This window comes from Pichia kudriavzevii, chromosome 4 (assembly GCF_003054445.1).
Source record: "Pichia kudriavzevii chromosome 4, complete sequence".
Lineage (NCBI taxonomy): Eukaryota > Fungi > Ascomycota > Pichiomycetes > Pichiales > Pichiaceae > Pichia > Pichia kudriavzevii.
In genome coordinates this window covers 811,014-832,125 of record NC_042509.1, presented here as the reverse complement: position 1 = coordinate 832,125, position 21,112 = coordinate 811,014, and the positions used below count along the sequence as shown (strand labels likewise).

Sequence of the window (21,112 nt, the reverse complement as noted above, 5' to 3'; positions counted from 1 at the left end):
GATCTATCTCTTAATTTCGTCTAATTAGCTTCGTTGGGATTGACAAGGGTGCTTGTTGTTTGATTGGCTGATGTTCTGATCACCTTTCTCAGCACATCGTTTTACTGCAATCATTCCATCTTTCAAAATTTATTGTTCATGTCAAGGTTCTTCTGAAAACCCCAGAATTTTGCTAATTGGTAGCCTATGAGAAAACACTGAAATATCTGAGACCTCTTCTAGAGCTCGAATGTTGATATTTTTTTGAAACTAGTGTCATCTTACTTCCTTATAGCACTTTGACGGCATTCTGGTCAAAAAAACGACTACATCTTTCTTTGTTTACAATTGATTTTGATGTATTTAATATTACTATCAGATCAATAAGGTATAATCTTCGAGCTGAAGCTTTACACAGACCAGAGCTAGACTAGTACATTTAAAATTCGTTTATTCATCATGATCAAATCTGATCTACAATTGCAATTGTTTTCGTGTCTACATATCCTTCCCTTTGTAGCTTATCGTTTGCTTTATAAACATCTTTCGCTGGGTACAAATTTACTGGGTTTTATTATCTATAAAGTTAGGGATGAAAAAAAGAAAAGATTCAATTTGAGAGCAGCAACTACCTTTTTGGGGGTAATTTTTAAGACGTAAAATCTAAGGATCAAAATTGCCGATCAATATAAAATAGCAAAGAATATATAATTCATATGATTTTTTTTGTACGTTTCTTTGCATATACCAATGGCACAACTAGTAATAGAAAGTATTACTTTCTTAATTGTTCCTTGGCTCCATAGTATTACACCAGAAAGGTTTGGGAACCATGTTAATGTCAGGGTTTTTGGGGATGTATTTGGTATTTATTTCGATAAGGATGAAGTATAAACCCTCATTCGAAGTGTATTAAACTTTCTTTTCCAAAGGCATGCCTTCAAAACAGCAAGCTAAAGTTTCTTTTGTATTTCTATTAACTATTAGTAATTAATAATATTCGTTATATATAAAAAGGGACATAAAAGACGTTAAAAAAATTGGGACCATAAGATAGTGTATAAGACATTTTGAGATATTTTTATTTTCTGGATATTAGCTATGCGAGGAAAGCGATTTAATAAAGCCACCTTTATCAATCATGGAATATAAGGAAGAACAATGCAGTAACCGTTATACGAATTCATCGGTAGAATCAACTTGAGGTGAAGAGAACACAGAGAGTTTGAGATCAGACAACGTTTTCAAATCGGAGTTTTCGATATATTCGAAATTATCAAAGGAGGCTACTGAAGAGCAATTGGACAAAGATGAAAGGTCTTCGTCCGAGGAACTATCAGTCTCTGTACAATTCTCATTTTCTTCTGAGCGATTCTCGACTTCTGTAGTTACTTCTGTAAATTGAGGAAAATGAACATCTTGGGAGTGTTCTCTGGTCAAGGCATACATGCTATTCATCTCATAAGTGTCGCCTTCTGAGTCCGAAGAGTAATCTGAATCATCTTCAGAATCAGAAGATGCTAGAGTATATTCGACAGTTGTGTCGTCTGTTCGATTAATGCTATTAGAAAAGCATCTGTTTTCAATTTGATAGATGGGGGATCCAGGTTTCGCTTTAATGTTTAGATTGTCTAGGGCCGAGCAAATATCAACCTCGGTTTGGCCTAAATGACTGCTATCAGTAATAGCTTCGTCTTCACCATCATGGTAAAAAACATCATCACCACCTTCATCATCATCACTTTCATCACTGTCAGAATCATCCGAGGTATAAACTATCTCATACTTTAGACCATCTTCATCGCTGATAGCACCACTTTTGAAATTCTGCTTGTCGTTCATTACATCCAACAGCGAATACGGATCCGACTCCGTGTTGATTGACTCGTAGGATACCTTATGTGAAGAGCTATAAGGATCTGGGGTTTTGTCGTATCTGTTCAAATCATCTATAAGGTTATCCAACAGATTGGCCTGGCATACCAAACGATGCAAATTAATGTCTGATTTGACGGCTTCTTGAGATAATTTAGCCTTGACTTTACTTGCGAGCAAATAAGCTTGAGCTATTTTAGTAGAGGGATAACTCATAGTCGGATAGACACTTAACATTATCCAATATTTGGTCTATATGATGAAGACAGAACCGGTATTCGGGGCGTCGTTTTGGAAAAGCAGGAGAGTTATGAAGAGAGTATTTAAGCAGTAAGGGTTGGAAAGCCAAATAGAAGAGGATATGACCGATGGAAAACAGACTTGAGATATATATCCAACTAGAAATGGGATCTCGGATATAGATTTCGGGTAGATAGCTGTTTGTATTTGTGTTTCCAGTATGAGGGTTTTTCCAGAAACGTGGAAAATGCTGGATTTCGGCACTGGATCGAACGAGAAGTCAAATATCCGAGTATGGCGGTATTTGCTGAATAATAGGTACGGATATGTACTACATTTCCAACTATTATTCTACATCTTACATTATATAAACACGAAAAGCAGAGACTGGTGGGAGGGGCCCATGAATTTATATGAATGCAGAACCTATATGGTATGACTAATTGTTAACCCTTGTGCTTCTTCCCGCTCCTCTCTAGTTAAATGTTATCTCCTTTGTACTTCTCTTTTCTTTTGTTTCACTTAACGTTGCGTTGCCAATCTCTCAAATCCATTTCTATCCATTCCCTCCATATCCGAATTTGTTCTCGGACCGACCTGAATATTGTACTCATTATGGTCAGCTTCCGTTTTTTCGCTTGTCCTATATTTGTCATCCATAACCTTCCGCGCGAGCAATTAGGAAATGGGGCCATGGAAGCGGGGGGGGGGGGGCTGGAAAAAAAAAAGAGAGACTTAAAGTGCCGAGCGCTTATTTCCGCATGTCCTGTAAACAGAGAAAAAAAAAGGAAAAAAACGAAGAAACCGGGCCACGGAGATAACTGTTGGCTCGTTTCCGCCATTATCCCCGAAACTATATCCGAAACAAGTCAAAGATGCACTTTGATCTTCTACTACCAGCTTGAACTGTCCCACTTTTGGAGTTCCTCACTTTGATGGAGGACGTCCTTTTGCGCCTTGGTCCGCATGTAGAAGATTGGACAGTCCTTGTTCTCACAGAGCACCTCCTGATAGAGTGAACCCTGGCATCTTTGACATTCAGTCCATAGCTTGCTGAATCGCTCTTCCATAACGTTCATTTTGGCCAACGCTGCACCGTAAATCTCACCACTCCGACTCTTACAGTTCTTGCACAATGTTTCATTGTCAGGAATGTTGGCCTTGCATCCTTTACAAGAATTGGATTTCTTTGCAAATTTCATCAATAGCCCTCCACCCTTTGCACCTCCTCCAACCTTGACGATTCTTGTATGTGACCCATGTAGTAACTCCCTTGTTCTCTTATCTCCTAAAATAGGCTCGAAAATTCTAGTTAGTGGCTTACTAAGTTGATTATCCAGATAGTACTTGGTATCAATAGGCAATCCATGATCTAAGACGTACAGGGGATCCTCCGACTTCTCGTAATTTTTATCACCGGCAGCAGTTTTGATAATCACATACGCCACTCTATCTCCAACGTTCGGTGCACTACCTGCATCTCTCTTTCTCATTCTTTCTGCTAATTCGACATGCGGTTGTTTGTTTGCATAGTCTTGCCTACTCAACTGTTTCGATATAACAAGTTGAGATAAATCTACCTTATTTTGCAACAAATCAGCAATGGTTCTTTTGACATACTCTTCAGCTTCTTCAACATTTCTATCTTCTAGTATCAATTCTAGGACCCTCGTGATGACATTTTGAACCAACCTACAGTTATCTCTTCTAACCGTTTCGATACCCTTTGTATCCATTTTATCAAACTTATTAGGATTGGTCCAGTACAATCCGGCATACCTCTTCTTATTGATCAATAAATAGGGGAAATACACCTTCTCAAATTCTAGCTTGATAGGATCAATGAATAACTTGGAAACATATTCTGCCGCTTCCTCTCCAAATTTCATACATGTCTCTATATCAGGAAATCCAAACTTTACCATAACAGAATCTGTATCACCATAGATGACCTTGGCATCATACTTATATCCATTTTTGATACTATATTTCTCTTGAACAGCATTTTTCGTGGCTTCAATCATTTCCCTACCAAATGCCGTAACACTTGACGAAATTTGTAAACATGGTAATTTACCAATATTTGCACCAGTAAACCCATAAACAGAATTAGCAGAAATTTTTAGAGCCAATTGTCTACCATTCAAAACTTGCTTTTTGAATTCATCAGTTTCATTCTTCAAATCCCTTTTGGCCTGTTTTCTTGCCCCCAATAGTTCTTCAAGAATAATTGGTAAAATCCCTTTACGATGGTGGCTTTTGATGAAATACTCACCACTTGGTGTTTTAGTATAATCATCACCTTCCTTGAGGCCCAATCTTTCAATTGTTTTCTTATTTAGCAATGTTGTATAACATAGGTTATGTGCCATCATGATAGATGGATACAAGGATGCAAAATCTAATGTTGCAATAGGCACATCATAATACCCCCTAACTGGCTCGATAACAGTTGCACCTTCATATTCTTCATTAACATTTTCTGTCTTCATGTTTGGTATAACAATATCTAGGTCAAGGCATTTTCTAAATAGTTGTGATATAACTTTGATCTGTTGTCCTCTGCTCAACAAGAACGAAAAGGGAACACCCGTAACTCTAGCCATTTCCGTGTAGTTGACTAAACACATCAATTTTTCCATTAATCTCAGTGGCAAAAAAGCATCTTTCAAGCAATAAACTGCCAATCTTCTTCGTGTTTCAGAGTCACCTTCTTGTAATATTGTGATAATAGAATGGTGGACATCCTCCTTTTGCTCACCCAAGAAATGAGAAGAAACCGCATTCAGTGTATATGATCTAAGCTTGAATTCTCTTTGAATAAATTGTAATAAATCCAACTGCATCCTACCTTCGGTATTAATAACTTTAGATTCTCTTGTACCATACGCTCTAGAACTGAAAACAGAATCCTTAATTTCTTGTTTCGAATTGAATAACCTTCCAAAGTATGGGAACTTGTCTAGCTTCAGAGCCTTTGCCCTATTAATCAAATAAGGCAAATCAAAGTTGACAATATTGTAGCCAATAATAACATCAGGATCACATTTAACTATGAAGTCTCTCCATTTCATCAGCATTTCGCCCTCATCCTCATAACTAAAGACCTCTGACCCAACAATTGGAGAGCAGCTTTTAACCGTAAAGACATTTCTAATAAATGGGATGCTATCACCAACCTTGCTTACAACATTAGCAATTTGAATGACACTATCAATCTCAGGTTCTGGGAATATACCTTTTCTACCTGCACATTCAATGTCAAATGACAAAACTCTCAAAGGAGCCATCGACAAATACTTGCCCTCCGGTTTGTGACTAATTAAATCTTCATAATTTATACTGACTTCCAATTGACATGTTGAAACTTTTTCGTTTGGTTGAATCACCGTATATCTGTTAGCCGGGCACGATAACCAACTCATACCCGTGATTTTACAATCAACCATCATCCTTAGCAAATATTGTAGATTATCAAAAGAGATTGTACCTGTGGGATTGAATAGTTCACGGAATTGAACTTCACCCCTCTCAAAACCTGTACGAACCTTTCCTGCAAATCTAGGGTTAGTGAGTATAATTTTCAAAAAAGGGATTTTTTGTCCTCCATGGTATTCCCATATACTTTCCTTCATTTCAATTTTAACATCTTCAATCATACCAGAATACTGATTTTGCAAGTACTTCGTAAATTCCTGAAATTCTGATGGGAATCCACGCGGTGCAGGCACATAAAAGTAATGACGGAATCCTAAAACATTACATAGCACAGAATGACCAGTATCAGTGATACCAAAAAATCTGACACAACCCTCCTCCTTACCGTCAACGTAAATACTTGTCTCTTCGGCGTCTAGTTGCTGGAATATAATTTCATGAGTTGTTGGATCAAAATTATGTTCTAGATCAGGTCTTGTCCAAACTTGCATGGGTGATCTAGTACTTGGATCATTAGTTGCATTTTGAGTCATTGTCAAAAGCTCCTTTTCAAAAGTTGAGGGCTCAGCATCTGTTTCATTGCTGTTCAACTTCTTGTGGATAGTTTGTGTGGTAATATCTGGATTCTTGATGGGGACAATAAATCCTTCCTTAGTAGCAACATCTGGGGTCAACTGCTTTTTGGAATTTTCCAGTTCATAAATGTCAACCTCCAGCTCATTATCGTGTTCTCTCTTGGTACCCATATTGTAAAAACTGTATGGTTTCTTTCCCTTTTTTTTTGAGCTTCTACTTTGCCTTGGCCGGTAATTCAGCTCATTAAGTCGTGTCTCCATCTTGAAATTGGAATGAAAAGATTTCTAAGAAAACGTTGATACGCGTTTTGAAAATGCGCCACGTTTTCACTTTCTGGTTGTATTGTTCACTTGTGGCGTAAGCGAAACATGAAGTTGTATCTAATCATATTGATCATTATTCACTGCCGTTTCAAATAGGTTATGATTTTTTAGATTCTACATTCTAGCTTCAAACGTATAGAAATACAAATATAGACAATGAGCTTCAATTTTACAGGTACGACTGGACGGAAAAGGAACATAAATCTTGGAGGTAGGTCTCTAACGACTAAGAATAAATCAATATTCCTAAAAACTGCTCAATTAGAACGTGAAAGGAGAGAACGACAACGGACGGAAATGCAATCGGCAGTTTTCATTCAATCTGCATGCAGAAGATATCTGGATTTAAAGAGAACCAGAGGAGCATTATCCGAATCGTGGGGTACTGATGGTTCTATTGGATCATTTGTATTTTTTTTCCCCTATGTGGTCAAGGAACAAGATAAGAACAGGTCAATCGAACAACTGAGGATAATTGAAAGCATAGTTAGCGGGTTAAGTGAACACGACTTAGAAAAACTGATAGAAACATTAGCTTTGACATTTACAAAACTGGGTGATCCATCTTCCAGCCCCGTATTATCGTTGAGTATATTAAAAGTGATGGATGTGATTTTTGAGAAATTGCCGAAGTTTGAACTTCACTGCTCACTAGCTCAACAATTTGCGAAATGCTTGCTAAAAGCATACATTGGGGAACTTAAGCAGGCTTTGTATTACATAATGAAGTTTTCTGAACATTTACCATATACCAGCTCGATTGAAACGCTTACATACAAATTTATTGATCCACTAGCAGACTCATCGAAGAATAAATGGAATATTGAGTACGACAAGTTTCTCATGTACATTTTGAAAAATCCTGATTCGGAGCAATGTTTTAAAACACTTGATCAAACATCGGCTATTACTTTAGTTGTAAGATTGTCAGAGTCAATTCACACATATCCTGAGTTGGTGATAAGTAAAGAAGCAATATATCCGTACTTTTTCCGAAATGTTGCATTTTTGCTTGATTTAGTGGACTATCCTATATTGGTACAATCAGAAGAGGAAATGGCTGTCGACTACAAGAGCACGTTAGTTATACCCAATCGTGATTTCGAATCCCTCAAGTTATTGTACGAAACAGCGGAGTTTGATAAGTTTCAACGTCTTCAACCTAGTAATGATATACTTTTGGATTATATTTCATCTTTGTTGCATTTTAGTTCGTTAATTAAGAACGACAGAAGTAATACTCTCAAATTGCGTGTTGACTTGAACTGGATTCTTAGAGACAAAAATAGTTTTTTAATTAGTGAATGCTTCAACCGATTGTCGGTTTCCAAATTGGCGAATGACTTTCTGAATTTTGCAGAGCTGCAAAAGTTCATTAAAGTTCAGGAATATAATAAATGGTGGAATGCTATGTTGATATTTCAAGAATATTTACTTAATCTCCTAACTTTTTCAACTAATGAGAATTTTTTCAGTTTATTAGTGATTTCAAAGGAGCAATTTTTAGCCTACACCAACTTTTTGAAAGTGTTTGTTAGTGAAATCCTACTCAAATATAGAGATGTTAAGATTGAAAATCAAAGTAGAAAGTTCTTTTTGTCGTCTTTCAAAAAGCTACTAACATTACTTCACGGACTTTACATGAAAGACTTAAAGTTGAAATTCACAAGCGATTATAACTCTAAAAGCTATAACAATAAAGGTAGCTTTTGGATATTATCGAAATTTGATCTTGATATTAATTCAGTGGTCAATATTGTTCCAATAATTGATCAATTGCATCAGTCCTTGTTGGAGTATGATGAAGGCGAACAAGAAAATAACGAAGAGAATGATTATCTAAGGGAACCACATCTTCTTAGTTTTCTTAAATCTTCCCCACCAAAGAAGGTGATTGATTCATTGTACCTACTCACATATGCACCGTACATGATACCATTTGAGAAAAGAGCAGAGATTTTCCATGCATTTATTGAGTATGATAAAAGGGATAATGACATCAATTCATGGTTCCCCACAAAAATTGAGGGGGTTATTTCAAGGGATAATATCTTGTTTGACGCATACAAGTATTATGGGAAAACCAGGGGAAAAGACTTCAAACGGCCTTTTGCAGTTCAATTCATCAACCATTTTGGAGAAGCGGAAGCGGGTATTGATGGAGGAGGACTAACAAAGGAACTCTTGACGAGTGTTGTATCATGCGCAATGACTCCTTCTGAGAGTAACCGCCAGGCTAACAGAGGTTTAGAGTTTTTCAGGATAGGCACTGATTACCATTTATATTTCAATCCGGAGTTTTATTTCAAACTATACTACGAAAGAGAACAGCACAGCAAAGTGCCATATGCATGCAGTAACGAAGAATATTTGCACATGTGTCATTTCTTGGGTATGGTTATTGGGAAATGTTTGTATAGCAATATATTACTTGACGTTTCCTTTACATCATTCTTTTTAATTACATGTGCTAAAATGGGAGGTCAATATTTCAGAAATTTAGTTGGTGATAAAGTAGATTTTATCGGTTATTCTGTATCTCTTGATGAGTTAAAGAATATTGACGAAGCTTTATATCAAAGTGTCAATTATATTCTAAAACAAACAGAGGAATCCAAGTTCAAAAGTATGGGTATCCAATTTTCAGTTGACGACGAGTTTTATGATATTAATGGGAAAAACTATCATGTTAGTATTCCCTTATTGAGAAATAAAGATGGATCAGTAGTTGAAGTGACGAATGGCAACAAAATGCAATTTGCTAGAATGTTAGCAAGCTTCAAACTATCTAAGCAAAACAAACTCGAGATGAAGTCGTTTGTGGATGGACTATTCCAAGTAATAAGACCTCATTGGCTACTCTTATTCAACCCCATAGAACTACAAACCCTAATATCTGGTGATGATGAAATCGACATTGAAGATTTGAGAAGGAATGTTGTTTACGGAGGGGGTTACACAGAAGAAGACCAAACAATCAAGGATTTGTTTGAGATATTGCACGAGTTTAATCATGAAAACCGATCCAAATTTATCAAATACGTCACCTCCTCCTCGAAACAACCGTTATTAGGCTTCAAAGAGCTTGATCCACATTTTGGGATATTCAATGCCGGTGCAGACACCAATAGGCTTCCAACAGCATCTACTTGTGTGAACCTCTTGAAACTCCCCAATTATAAAGACAAAGACCAACTACGAAGGAAACTTCTTTATGCCATCACTAGCAATGCCGGATTTGACCTTTCATAGCGTGATTTACTGTAATGCAACGTGTGTAATTCAATAGACATCCAACAGTAAATTAGGTTTTTATACCTCGTTTCAAACTGGAGGATAGCGCCTACCGCCAAGTAATATCACGAGAAACACTTTGTTAGGGCTGCACACCTATAGATATGCAGAATTCTGTGCGTCTCGGAGAGAGAGGCGGCGCCAGCGTGCGGACATGCGCACAAATTTTCAGGACTCAGGGACACACCGTGTGTTTTGCATAGAAGACGTCAGTGGATTTGGTGGGAAAGACCATTCTGCATAATCCAAAGCCTGGCCGGGCATTCCCTGTGGAGAACACGTTGTGTGCGAGTGCCATAACATACAGTGCCGGCCACTATTGGGGGACACGGAAAAGATTGTCTTGGAATTACCCGAAACTGCAACTCTGGCGTGCAGGCGGATTCTCGCTAAACATTGTCACAATAAGTTGCAGAACAGTGGGGCAAAGTTGCACACAACCTGTCTTCCTTATACCTTGAACATTGCTTGCTAAAGACATGCAGTTGTCCATTGTTTTCGTTAGTGCCCCATAAAAAATAAAACGCTTATTTGTCTCATGTAGCACAAAATTTTCATGGACAAAACGGCTCGCAAATCGAGCACCGAATTGGATACGGAATATCAGGGATTGTTCCAGAAACAATGTTGGTTTGCGTCTTTGCGTCATGATTGCCTGTTATGGGTGAAACAAGAGCCGGCAGTTCCAAACACAAGTGACTCTCCAGCTAATGCGTCTAGGACGATATTACCATATTACCCGATGTAATCGATTATATTGGAGAAATTCTTTTTCTACTCGCCAGGGGAATGCAAATATTCCTCGTAAAACAGGGTGTGTTTTTACACGTTTACAGTGTCCAATGGAGATATTAAAGTTTCTAGGTGAGAACCGTTTATTTGAAGGGCCTGGCTAACGATAAAAAATAAAAAGCTTACAAGGGATTGTAATAGAGCCCTTGTGGGATGTTATTGTTGCCAATGTGGAGTGACTCCTCTACCCTCATTTCCATGCTGGAAAGTGCCTTGGAAATACGATAAACTAAAATAGCTACTCTATGAGCGAATATGCGTGTGTCCCATTGCAGATCATATTGTCTAAAGGAGATCTGCCTTTAGCTTTGCTACGCCTTTTCCCTTAGTTGCTCCTTCGCACTTGTGTTGACCATCCATTCTCGCTACTTTATATTGCATATTCTGAATCTATTCTTTAGTATATAGACAGGTATGATGTACGGAAGAGCAATAACAAAGGCCCACGCGCATATTAGTATTAACACATAAATAAATAAATCTACATAGATATATGTATACATAGATATATGTATACATATATATACATACACATTTGTGCATGTTATACACTTACTACCCAAGGTGTTCTCCATCCATCTTGAAAGTGTGATGCTCATACGGAATCTCATATTGTTGAACTATTAATCTTTTCCGTTGTACTTCAACCTTTTGCTATTTGAACGCGGTTCAGTCTTGACTAAACTATCCGATCCACCTCTTTTCAGCAACTCCTGATTTATAAACTTTTTGAATTCTGCATTACCATCTCTACCTTCGCCAATTCTGCTTATTTCCCTCAACTGGTTCATATTATGGATACATTTGGATATGGTTTGCAACAAGAGCGCAGGTTTTAAGGGTTTAGAGAGATACTCATCCATTTGGGATTTCAAACAACGCTCCCTATCACCTAACATCGCATGTGCTGTTAGAGCAATAATTGGCGATTTAAAACAAATTGCTGCATCTGCATACTTCTTCTTCTCCCATTCACGGATTAGCCTGGTTGCCTCGAAACCTCCCATTACAGGCATTTGCACGTCCATTAGAATAACATCATAAGTATCTGTCTTGACAGCATCGACGGCTTCTTGCCCATTTTCAACAACAGTGACTTTATGACCATGCTTTTCGAGAATCTTGACGGCTAATTTTTGATTAACTAGATTATCCTCTGCTAATAGAATCTTGTACGAGACCGATCCGTCATTATCAGGTGGTATGATTTTACTCTCTAGAGCAGGTAATAATACAGATCCTAAATCTGATATCGAACATGGTATATTACCATAAGATGATATGCCCAAGTCCAAACATACTCTCATGTTTAATTGCGGTAGATGAGGATGCAATAAAACTAGTGGAACATATTTAATTTGGGGCAACAATCTTAATTTATATCCAGTTTTCAAATTGTCAATAATGATCGTATCATATGAATCTTCTTCTGCAAACTTCAAATCACTGTTGAAGTCATCGATTTTCAACACATGCGGCTCCAAAAGTAAGCTCTCCAAATCAGAAACCAATTGCGGGACATAACTTTCAAGTATGTCAGTGGTGGCAATTAAGATCTTCTGTGATCTATACGGCCTTAGAGTTTCAAGTTGTTTTTCAAGCGAAATATTAACTGGGGATACTAAGATTGTGAAATAAAAATTTGAACCTTTACCATATTCCGAGGTAACCCAAATATCACCACCCATGAGGTGAATTAATTGTTTAGAAATAGATAAACCTAAACCTGTACCACCAAATTTCCTAGTTGTTGAGCCATCAGCTTGGCAAAAGTTTTGAAAAATTAGTTCAAGTTTATCTTTGGGAATACCAATACCAGTATCCGAAACACAAAACTCTAATTTTATCTTGTCACCGACATCCTCTCTCTTAGTCGTCGATACAATAATTTTACCTTTGCTTGTAAATTTGATTGCATTACCAATCAAATTGAGGATAACTTGTTTCAATCTGAATGAATCTCCAACTAGAAAATCAGGACACTGGCTATCAACTTCGTAGATCAAATCTAGTTGCTTCTCGATAGATTTAACACTCAGTGTTTTCAATGCACCAAAAATAGTTGTTCTTAAGGAGAATTCAATCTGTTCAATTGTCATCCTATTTGCCTCAATTTTGGAAATATCTAGAATATCATCAATGATAGTTAGTAAAGAGTTTGCAAGGTTATGAACAATTGACAACATCTCTCTTTGGTATTGTGTTAATTCAGTTTCAAGAGTTAATTGTGTCATACCAATAATACCATTCATTGGAGTTCTGATTTCATGGGACGTGTTTGCCAAAAATTCAGATTTAGTTTTATTGGCTAATTCTGCAGCTTCTCTAGCGGCTGTATTTCTTTGAATGGATTCTCTTAGATTTAAAACCATTTGGTTGATCTTTGTCTTTAACGCATCCATTTCACCTGACGCTTCGACGGTAATAAATCTTGTAAAATCTCCGTCAGTTGCAGCAGCCGTGATTTGTGCAAACGCTCTAACTTGAGAAGTTAAATTTGATGCCATAGTGTTGACGTTGGTTGTAATTTCCTTCCACAAACCGTCAACATCGTTTACTTCCGCTTGAACACCTAACTTACCATCAATACCGACCTCTTTGGCAACCTTCGTAACTTCCTTAGCGAAAACTTGTAACGAATCAACCATCTTATTGATAGTATTTTTCAATTCAAGAATTTCACCTTGTGCTTCAACAGTGATTTTCTTAGATAAATCTCCATGAGCCACAGATGTTGTAACTGTTGCAATTGACCGAACCTGACTTGTTAAATTATTTGCCATAATGTTAACCTTCTGAGTAACGTCTTTCCATGCACCTTCAACGTCGGTTACTTTGGCCTGCCCACCCAAGATACCTTTTGTACCAACTTCTGTTGCTAAAGTCCTAACTTCCTCAACAAAAGTTCTTAATCTATCAACCATACCATTAATTGTTGTTTTTAATTCCAAAATTTCACCTTTACAATCTGCAGTCACCTTTGTTGACAAATCTCCATTTGCCACAGCTGTGGTGACATTGGCAATGTTTCTAACCTGAGTCGTTAGATTCAAAGCCATCGCATTGACGTTATCAGTCAACTCTTCCCAGATACCGGACACATTTTGAATCTGAGCTTGGCCACCTAATCTGCCTTCAACACCGGTTTCTCTCGCCACCCTGGTAACCTCAAATGCAAACGTTCTCAATTGATCAACCATTCGATTGATTGTATTTTGTAGGGTAAAGATTTCACCTTGTGCCTCAACTTTAATTTTTTGGGATAAGTCACCATTTGCAACGGCACTTGTAACAATAGAAATCTCTCTAACTTGATTTGTCAAATTGTTGGCCATTGCATTGACATTAATGATTAGGTCGTTCCACACACCTTTTGCATCCTTATAAGCTACAGTACCACCAAGTTTACCATTTGCAACCTGGTTGGCTAAAGTGTTCACGCCGTTTGTGAAGTTATCTAGTTGATCAACCATAAAATTGATTGTTCTCTTTGTCCTGAAAATATCGGCATCGATAGTTTCCTCGTTTTCATCCTCCTTTATTGTGATCCGTTTGGATAGGTCACCTAGTGCAACGGATGTAATAACGGACCCGATCTCTGATAAAGAATGCCTGAATTCTTCATTACGTAAGGTTTTGATTCTTATAGTTTCTTTATATTTTTCGTTTTCTTGTCTTAATAGGTTGATCTCAGCTAAAATTTTTTCCCTTAATTTTTTGTTGTTGATTTCCTTCTCCGAGTTGAATCTAGACGGATCGGAGAGAGTTTCGATAATCTCCTCCAAATTAGATCCCCCCACCATTCAGCTGTGTGTACTAATTCTGCGACTTCTTTTGTTTATTGGATGTAGACCATGTATTCACTTCAAAAAAAAAACAAGATCGGGATTCCCCCACTATACTGACACCAGTTGGCTTCTATTAATACACCGACCCGCGATGGCGCTCAAAATTTGGCTGACGTCACAATGGCTAAATTAGATAAGAATAATTGTTATATAAGTCTTTGTTTATAAAAGTATGGAGATTTGGGCACATATACCTATAACAATAAGAAACTGAACTAGAAGAAACTGACCCAGAAGAAACTGAACTAGAAGAAAACAAACAAACAAACAAACAAACAAATCAAATCAAATCACATCAGGTAAATATGGAAATAAAAACAGAGAGGCAGACAAAAGAGGGAATTAGATAGAGCAGGCAAGAATTAAGGGGTATCAAAAGTCAAAGACAAATCCAAGGTTGTCATACCTAGTGAACTTCTACCCCAGTAGCCGTTGCCGCATTGTGAATCACTTCTTCACTAAAATCAAGAATTGGATTTTTTGCCTCTTCAGTTGTGGACTTGGTCAAACTAACAACTTTTTCTATGGTTGGCTTTATTGTTTGATAAGCATCATTCGACAACTTTCTAGTGGTGGATGTGACAGCCTTGGTAGCCGATTTCTCATTCTCTAATTCCTTCTTATATGTATCAGATACGTGCACTGGAAGTTTGGAAACATTAGAGGCAGTCAACTGCAACCTCTTGTATGTTTCCAAAGATAAGTTCTTCATTCTATCAATCTCTGAACTCTCAGTGATTTTACCGACAATGGCTTCAGTCTTACTTGTTGGAGACATTGGTAAAATGAAATTCAAAATGCTTTCATAATAGTTGTTAGTTAACCTTAAAATTGGCTCAAGCTTTTTAAGACTTGACTCAAACACGGATTCCAAAGACTTTCTTAGGCTCAAGTACCTAGAATTCAAAGATGCAACCACTTCGTAACAATATTGCTGAAGATCATGGTAATGCTTACCAAATGAAAAGTTCGACATAAATGGAAGTTTCTGATCGAAAAAAGACAACCAGCTATCCAAGGTGGTATCCAAAGAGTTCGCATATGTTGTGAATATTTGGTATTTAGATAGATTTTGGAGTGCCAAATTAATATAACCTTTCACGATAGTCAGTAAAGAGTTTAAAATAGTAATACTTGTTAACAAGGCACTAAATTCTTGTACAAAGGGGTAGTTGGAGATGTGGCGATATGTTTTCAGTTCAAATGTGCCGGTGCTTCTCGTCATGTCTGGTTTTTGTAGTGGATGTTGGTGAAAGTATATTTTCTTTAGAAACTTTGCAATGGTGTAAACGAGAATAGAACAAATAAAAGTTTTCTCAAGTAAAAGAAAGGCGTAAGAATAAAATGAGGCAAAACAGCGATTTATAAACAACAAACAACTGATAACGTGGAAGCATAAAAAAAAAGGGCTGCACAGGGAAATCACCAAAGTTAATTAGATGCGTTTTAGGTCCGAAATCTCACCAATTGTAATTCCCCCGAGATGAGCCTTTATGTGCACGTCCCGCAAACATGACAGTTGCACAACTAATAATGCTGTCGTTATACGACGGCAAAATGCGTGGTACCGGAATTTAATTTTTTTAATATTCATATTTTTTTTTTTTAAATTAAACATTTCTTATTTTCCACATTTTTTCTCGCTTATGAAAAATCAAACATCAACCTCCAGTTACTTTCAATGGACGTCAACTGCCATACCAAAGAGAAGGATATCGCCAAGTTCTCCTTCAAAAACAAGAGACCGTTAGAATTATGTCATCCCTTGCTAAATCAAACTCAAAGCGTTATGGCAGGGAACTTAGCCGTTACCCCCACTACATTCGTAAGATGTTTGAGCAGATGCAAGAACGTTCCCAACTTCCTGCTTTTCGGTCACCATTTCGCCAAGTTGACTCGAAGCAACGTTATATCAAACCTCAACAATGGGGGGTCCAGCCAGGTGACACGGTCTTGATTACAAAGGGTAAATATGCCGGTTCTACTTCAAAGGTTGTTGCCTTACAAAATGAAACGAATCGTGTATTTATTGAACATAGTGAAACCAAGAGAGTTGTTGTTCCAAAGGAATTTTGGCAACCAGGCCAAACTTCTCATATAATTGATTACCCGTTACCTGTTCACCCTAAAGATTTGAAAGTAGTTGGTACTATAGTCAATGAAGATGGTACCGAGAAGAAAATTGCTGCCGATAAGCTTGTGTTTAAAGGTGAATATTGGGATGAAGATTACAAGAAAATGATGCCATACAGAAGAGTCAAATATAATGAAAACATCATTATTCCATGGCCAAGACCAGAACCTGTTGAAGACTGTGAATATTCTACAAGTGAAGAGCTAGTTGAGGAAAGAACTTTCTTTCCTAATTCAATTGTATTTTCAGATTCTCCAGTCGATCTGCTTAAATCCATGAGACATCCATTGATGAAGAGACCTTATAAATGGAACAAACAGTACTTAACGAAGAGCGACGTTAAGAGATTAGTTCCACCTTCTCCTATTTTGAGCGAAGCAAAGTTAGCCGGCAGAGCTGAAAGAGAACAGATTAGAGAATCTTTACCAACTTCCCCATCGCCTGAAACTATTAATTTGGTTGGTGACAAGGTTGCACAATATTTGAACAATATGAATGATGAACGCCTTGCTAAATACATTAACAAGATGGATCCAACGTATATCAAACCTTCTGTTGCTATTAAGGAAGCTCAAAAGAAGTTGTACGATGAGAAGGTAAGAGAAAACCAAGAAATGAACAAAATTAAGTCTTATGTTATTGCGAAATATAAAACAAGAAGAATCACAAAGAATTAGATGTATAACTCAATAATTCGATTGTCTTTTGTATCTGTATATAAACCTCCATCTTAAATTCCTATAAAGTTAGACGAATATAAGTAAACCAAATCCATCGTTACCGTATCATTTCCTTTAAAGAAAAAAAAAATGGCTTACATTTTTACACACAAATATCACTATAACTTTTGGTAATCCAGTTTACCTTCAAGTTTTTTATTTTCGACCATCTTTCTTACTGCCTTCATCAAATCACCCTGAATAATATAGTCTCTATCCTCTCTGATTGCAAAAAATCCGGCTTCGGTTATGACATTTCTGATATCGGCACCATTGAAACCATCACTCATCTTGACTAATGGCTCAAAATCAATATCTCCTCGTTTTTGGACTTTGGCAATATGAATCTTGAAAATCTCCAAACGACCTGCTTCGTTAGGCAATGGAATTTCAATTTTTCTATCTAATCTACCCGGTCTTAGCAAAGCTGGATCTAAAGTATCTGGCCTATTGGTTGCCATGATAATCTTGGTCTGTCCTAGAGAATCAAATCCATCCATTTGATTCAACAATTCCATAAGAGTCCTTTGAATTTCACGATCAGCAGATGTACCTTCACTAAATCTTCTACCACCAATAGCATCAACTTCATCCATGAAAATAATACAAGGTTCGTGTTCCTTTGCATAGCTAAACATTTCTCTCACTAATCTGGCCGATTCACCAATATATTTATCAACAATAGCACTTGCAGGTGAGAATATGAAGTTCGCACCAATAGTGGCAGCAGCTGCCTTTGCTAATAAAGTCTTACCAGTACCCGGAGGACCATATAGTAGCACCCCCTTAGGTTGCTTGATACCGACTCTTTGGAATAATTCAGGGTTTTTCAACGGTAATTCAATAACTTCTCTTAATTCTCTAACCTGTTCGTTTAAACCACCAATACCGGTAAATGAAATCTCACCAGGTTCAAAAGTTGTCATGTTATAAACAGATGGATCTACCTCACGTGGCAATATACGCATTATTGTCAATGTAGTCATATCCAATGACACCCTAACACCCTTAACTAACTTTTCTTTATTAAGGGTTGTACGACATCCAACAATATAACGAGGACCTGAAGATGCTTTGACAATATATCTATCATTATCTAATTGCTTCAAAACTTCACCAATTATTTGACCAATAGATTGTAACGCCTTTATATCATCTTCAGTTTTGTTGTATTCTTTATCTAAATCAATCAAGCTTTTACGCATCTCCTTTAATTTGGTCTCATAGTGTAAATGTTCGATTAGCTTGTTTTTCAAAGCAGTCAATGCATCATGTCTCTCCTTCTCAGCCGGATCTATATCTTCTACATTTTCCACGGTTGCATTGGGTATTTCGGTGTCTCCATCGGCATCTAGCCGAGGAGTCTCACCGTTGCTTTGCGATTGTGACTGCGTCTGTTCGTTTTGATCATTGGATTGATCATCATTCAAAGCAGCTAAAAGAGGATCGTTTTCTTCACTCATTTTGTAGATGTCTTGGTCTCTTCGTTGATGAATAACAGATAAATTTGATTTTATATTCGCCACCGTGTCTAGGAATGACAAATATTGAAGAGATTGGTGGTCTTCCAGATTGAGACTGTTTTTTTTTTATTCCTCTATGTCGTGCGAATATTTTTTTTTTTTTTTTCGAGGACTTACTCGTAGACACAAAATATAATGGTTTTAATGTTTTTTTCCTAATTGAAAGATGAGCTGAAGATATAGACACAAAACAGTTATCAAAAGAAGAATAACAATGGAGTTTAATGCAGTTATATTTTGCGGTGATGGTCAAAATTTAGTTCCCTTAACCAGTCCAGGAGAGTCAAGGATTCCAAAGGCATTATTGCCTGTTGCTAATAAGCCGTTGATTGAATATGTTCTGGAATGGTGTGATCAAGCGCCTTTCAAAAGTGTCAATTTGGTCACAGACATGAAGAATGAGAAAATGATTGCTGAGGTGATTACGGCGTACAATTCAAAGAGAAATTTGGAACTTCGAAATTCAAGTCCTGTGAAGTTATTCACTTCTGAATTAAAATCCACAGGTGCTATTCTGAATGATATTTTCCCAGTTAAAGAGGAAGATGAATATGAGGAAGAGAACTATATTATTCTTCCTTGTGATTTTATCACCGATGTTCCTCCTCAGGTTTTCATTGAGGTCTATCGAGGTAACAGCGATGAAAATATGGGATTGAGTGTTTTCTATTACAACTGTTTGGAAAATATCGATAAAAAGGTTTTGAAGAGCAACTATACAGTTTATTCGAACCAAGAAAATGGTAATAGTGTCTTGTTGGACATGTATTCCAAAGATTTCGTCACAATTGACAAATTTCTCAAAATCCGAACACAGTTATTATGGAGATATCCAACAACATCGATTTCAACGAAACTCCTAGATTCCTTTATTTTCTTCATGAATGGTAAATGTAGAACGACAAATAAAAACAACGAGGATATAGAAACAAGCAGAAGTATCAACAAGGTCAAAAGAGACTTAGCAAGAAACAGTTGGAAACACTCTAGTGGAAAATCAACTATAGGTATGTTTGCATTACCAAGAAACGCCTTTTTTGTACGTGTTAACAATTTACCAGTCTATATGGAAGTCAATAGACATTATTTGAAAGAATTTGCGAAATCAGGCAACAGAACCAATGCTACCAAAGGTAGTGCAAATATTGGTGTGGATTGTTTGGTTGAAGAGGATGCGGAAATTGGAGAACGTACAACAGTCAAAAGAAGTGTTATTGGTAAAGATGTCAAGATTGGTAAGAAATGTCGTATTAGTGCAAGTGTTATTCTTGATGGCGTGACAATTGAGGATGAAGTACAGTTGGAGAACTGTATTATCGGTAAAAATGTCAAGATTGAATACAGAGGCAAGCTTGTTAATTGTAATGTTGAAGGTTCATATACTGTTGGTAAAAACGTCAACCTGAAAGGTGAAACTTTGAAGAATCTGAACCTTGACGAGTTGAGTGATGGTGGTGTTTTCTATGAAGGTAGTGAAGATGAAACCACTGATGAGTCCGGAAGTGAGGGAGGAGTTAGTGAGTATGATGATGAAGGCTTTGAAGAGGAAGAATATGAAGATGATATTTTTGCTCGTTAGTTCAAAGTGTGCTACCATTATTCCCCAGCTTTAGATAGTCACGAACAAAAAGAATCGATTATATAAAAAAAAAGCAAATAATATAATACAGAATAGAAAACACAGGATATGAAAATATAATCTAGTAGTTTTATATGTAAAATTTGGCGTTTCTTTTTCTGCGTGTTGTTTATTTGCACGTCTTGTAGAGCATCACAATTATTGCATAGACATAGCATATTACTATTTGGAAAGATGCCTTATTTTTTTTTCTGGAGAATATCTAAGAGTAGAATATTCCTCATTAATTCACGCGACAGAAAGAACCCTAGGAAAACTCCCGTATTCATGCAAATTAAAAACAGTAAGGATCGCTTCTAACATGAGTGCCCGCCACCGAAACAACCAAGTTTGATAAATATGCATACTCTACGGCAGTGCTTTCTGTACTAGACAGAGAACTGTTAGTAGATTGCTACAGTTTCAACTGTATGGCCAAGTATACAAAAAGAATCTACAGGATGCGCCAAGACGAAATTGTTTTATTAGGATGCGCCGTTTTTAGTTGTTTTGTTTGTTTATTGATGTGGAGTTAGTGGCGAATTGAACGCCAGTAAAATTAGAGGAGCCAAAAACTTGAGATTTGTTGCGAAATCTCTGCAGCATCAAAGTAGCAACTATAAAGCCCGAGGTGAAATCAACATGAAAACAATAGAAACTTTAATTAAAAGTGGCTGGATACTTCCCAAATAGGCAATATACCTGCACACTCGTGCTCGTTTTTGAAATCAAGCGTTATAACCTTGAGGGAAG

General features: G+C 37.0%; 8 protein-coding genes across 8 annotated transcripts; 3 read left to right on the top strand and 5 right to left on the bottom strand.

Moving 5' to 3' along the window:
• Nucleotides 1–1,152: 1,152 nt before the first annotated feature.
• C5L36_0D04040 (uncharacterized protein) lies at nucleotides 1,153–2,091 on the bottom strand (the record flags this gene model as incomplete). Its single annotated transcript, XM_029467290.1, has 1 exon — nucleotides 1,153–2,091. One exon carries the CDS (start codon nucleotides 2,089–2,091, stop codon nucleotides 1,153–1,155), a length of 939 nt encoding a protein of 312 aa, XP_029323150.1.
• An 896-nt stretch (nucleotides 2,092–2,987) lies between these two features.
• On the bottom strand, nucleotides 2,988–6,368 carry C5L36_0D04030 (uncharacterized protein; the record flags this gene model as incomplete). Its single annotated transcript, XM_029467289.1, has 1 exon — nucleotides 2,988–6,368. One exon carries the CDS (start codon nucleotides 6,366–6,368, stop codon nucleotides 2,988–2,990), a length of 3,381 nt encoding a protein of 1,126 aa, XP_029323149.1.
• Nucleotides 6,369–6,587: 219 nt separating this feature from the next.
• On the top strand, nucleotides 6,588–9,683 carry C5L36_0D04020 (uncharacterized protein; the record flags this gene model as incomplete). Its single annotated transcript, XM_029467288.1, has 1 exon — nucleotides 6,588–9,683. The coding sequence occupies one exon, from the start codon at nucleotides 6,588–6,590 to the stop codon at nucleotides 9,681–9,683; it is 3,096 nt and encodes a 1,031-aa protein (XP_029323148.1).
• Nucleotides 9,684–11,140: 1,457 nt separating this feature from the next.
• On the bottom strand, nucleotides 11,141–14,320 carry C5L36_0D04010 (uncharacterized protein; the record flags this gene model as incomplete). The annotated part of the gene is made up of 1 exon (XM_029467287.1): nucleotides 11,141–14,320. The coding sequence occupies one exon, from the start codon at nucleotides 14,318–14,320 to the stop codon at nucleotides 11,141–11,143; it is 3,180 nt and encodes a 1,059-aa protein (XP_029323147.1).
• A 451-nt stretch (nucleotides 14,321–14,771) lies between these two features.
• C5L36_0D04005 (uncharacterized protein) lies at nucleotides 14,772–15,590 on the bottom strand (the record flags this gene model as incomplete). The annotated part of the gene is made up of 1 exon (XM_029467286.1): nucleotides 14,772–15,590. The coding sequence occupies one exon, from the start codon at nucleotides 15,588–15,590 to the stop codon at nucleotides 14,772–14,774; it is 819 nt and encodes a 272-aa protein (XP_029323146.1).
• A 530-nt stretch (nucleotides 15,591–16,120) lies between these two features.
• C5L36_0D04000 (uncharacterized protein) lies at nucleotides 16,121–17,176 on the top strand (the record flags this gene model as incomplete). Its single annotated transcript, XM_029467285.1, has 1 exon — nucleotides 16,121–17,176. One exon carries the CDS (start codon nucleotides 16,121–16,123, stop codon nucleotides 17,174–17,176), a length of 1,056 nt encoding a protein of 351 aa, XP_029323145.1.
• A 161-nt stretch (nucleotides 17,177–17,337) lies between these two features.
• On the bottom strand, nucleotides 17,338–18,681 carry C5L36_0D03990 (uncharacterized protein; the record flags this gene model as incomplete). The annotated part of the gene is made up of 1 exon (XM_029467284.1): nucleotides 17,338–18,681. The coding sequence occupies one exon, from the start codon at nucleotides 18,679–18,681 to the stop codon at nucleotides 17,338–17,340; it is 1,344 nt and encodes a 447-aa protein (XP_029323144.1).
• A 274-nt stretch (nucleotides 18,682–18,955) lies between these two features.
• C5L36_0D03980 (uncharacterized protein) lies at nucleotides 18,956–20,320 on the top strand (the record flags this gene model as incomplete). Its single annotated transcript, XM_029467283.1, has 1 exon — nucleotides 18,956–20,320. The coding sequence occupies one exon, from the start codon at nucleotides 18,956–18,958 to the stop codon at nucleotides 20,318–20,320; it is 1,365 nt and encodes a 454-aa protein (XP_029323143.1).
• Nucleotides 20,321–21,112: the final 792 nt, after the last annotated feature.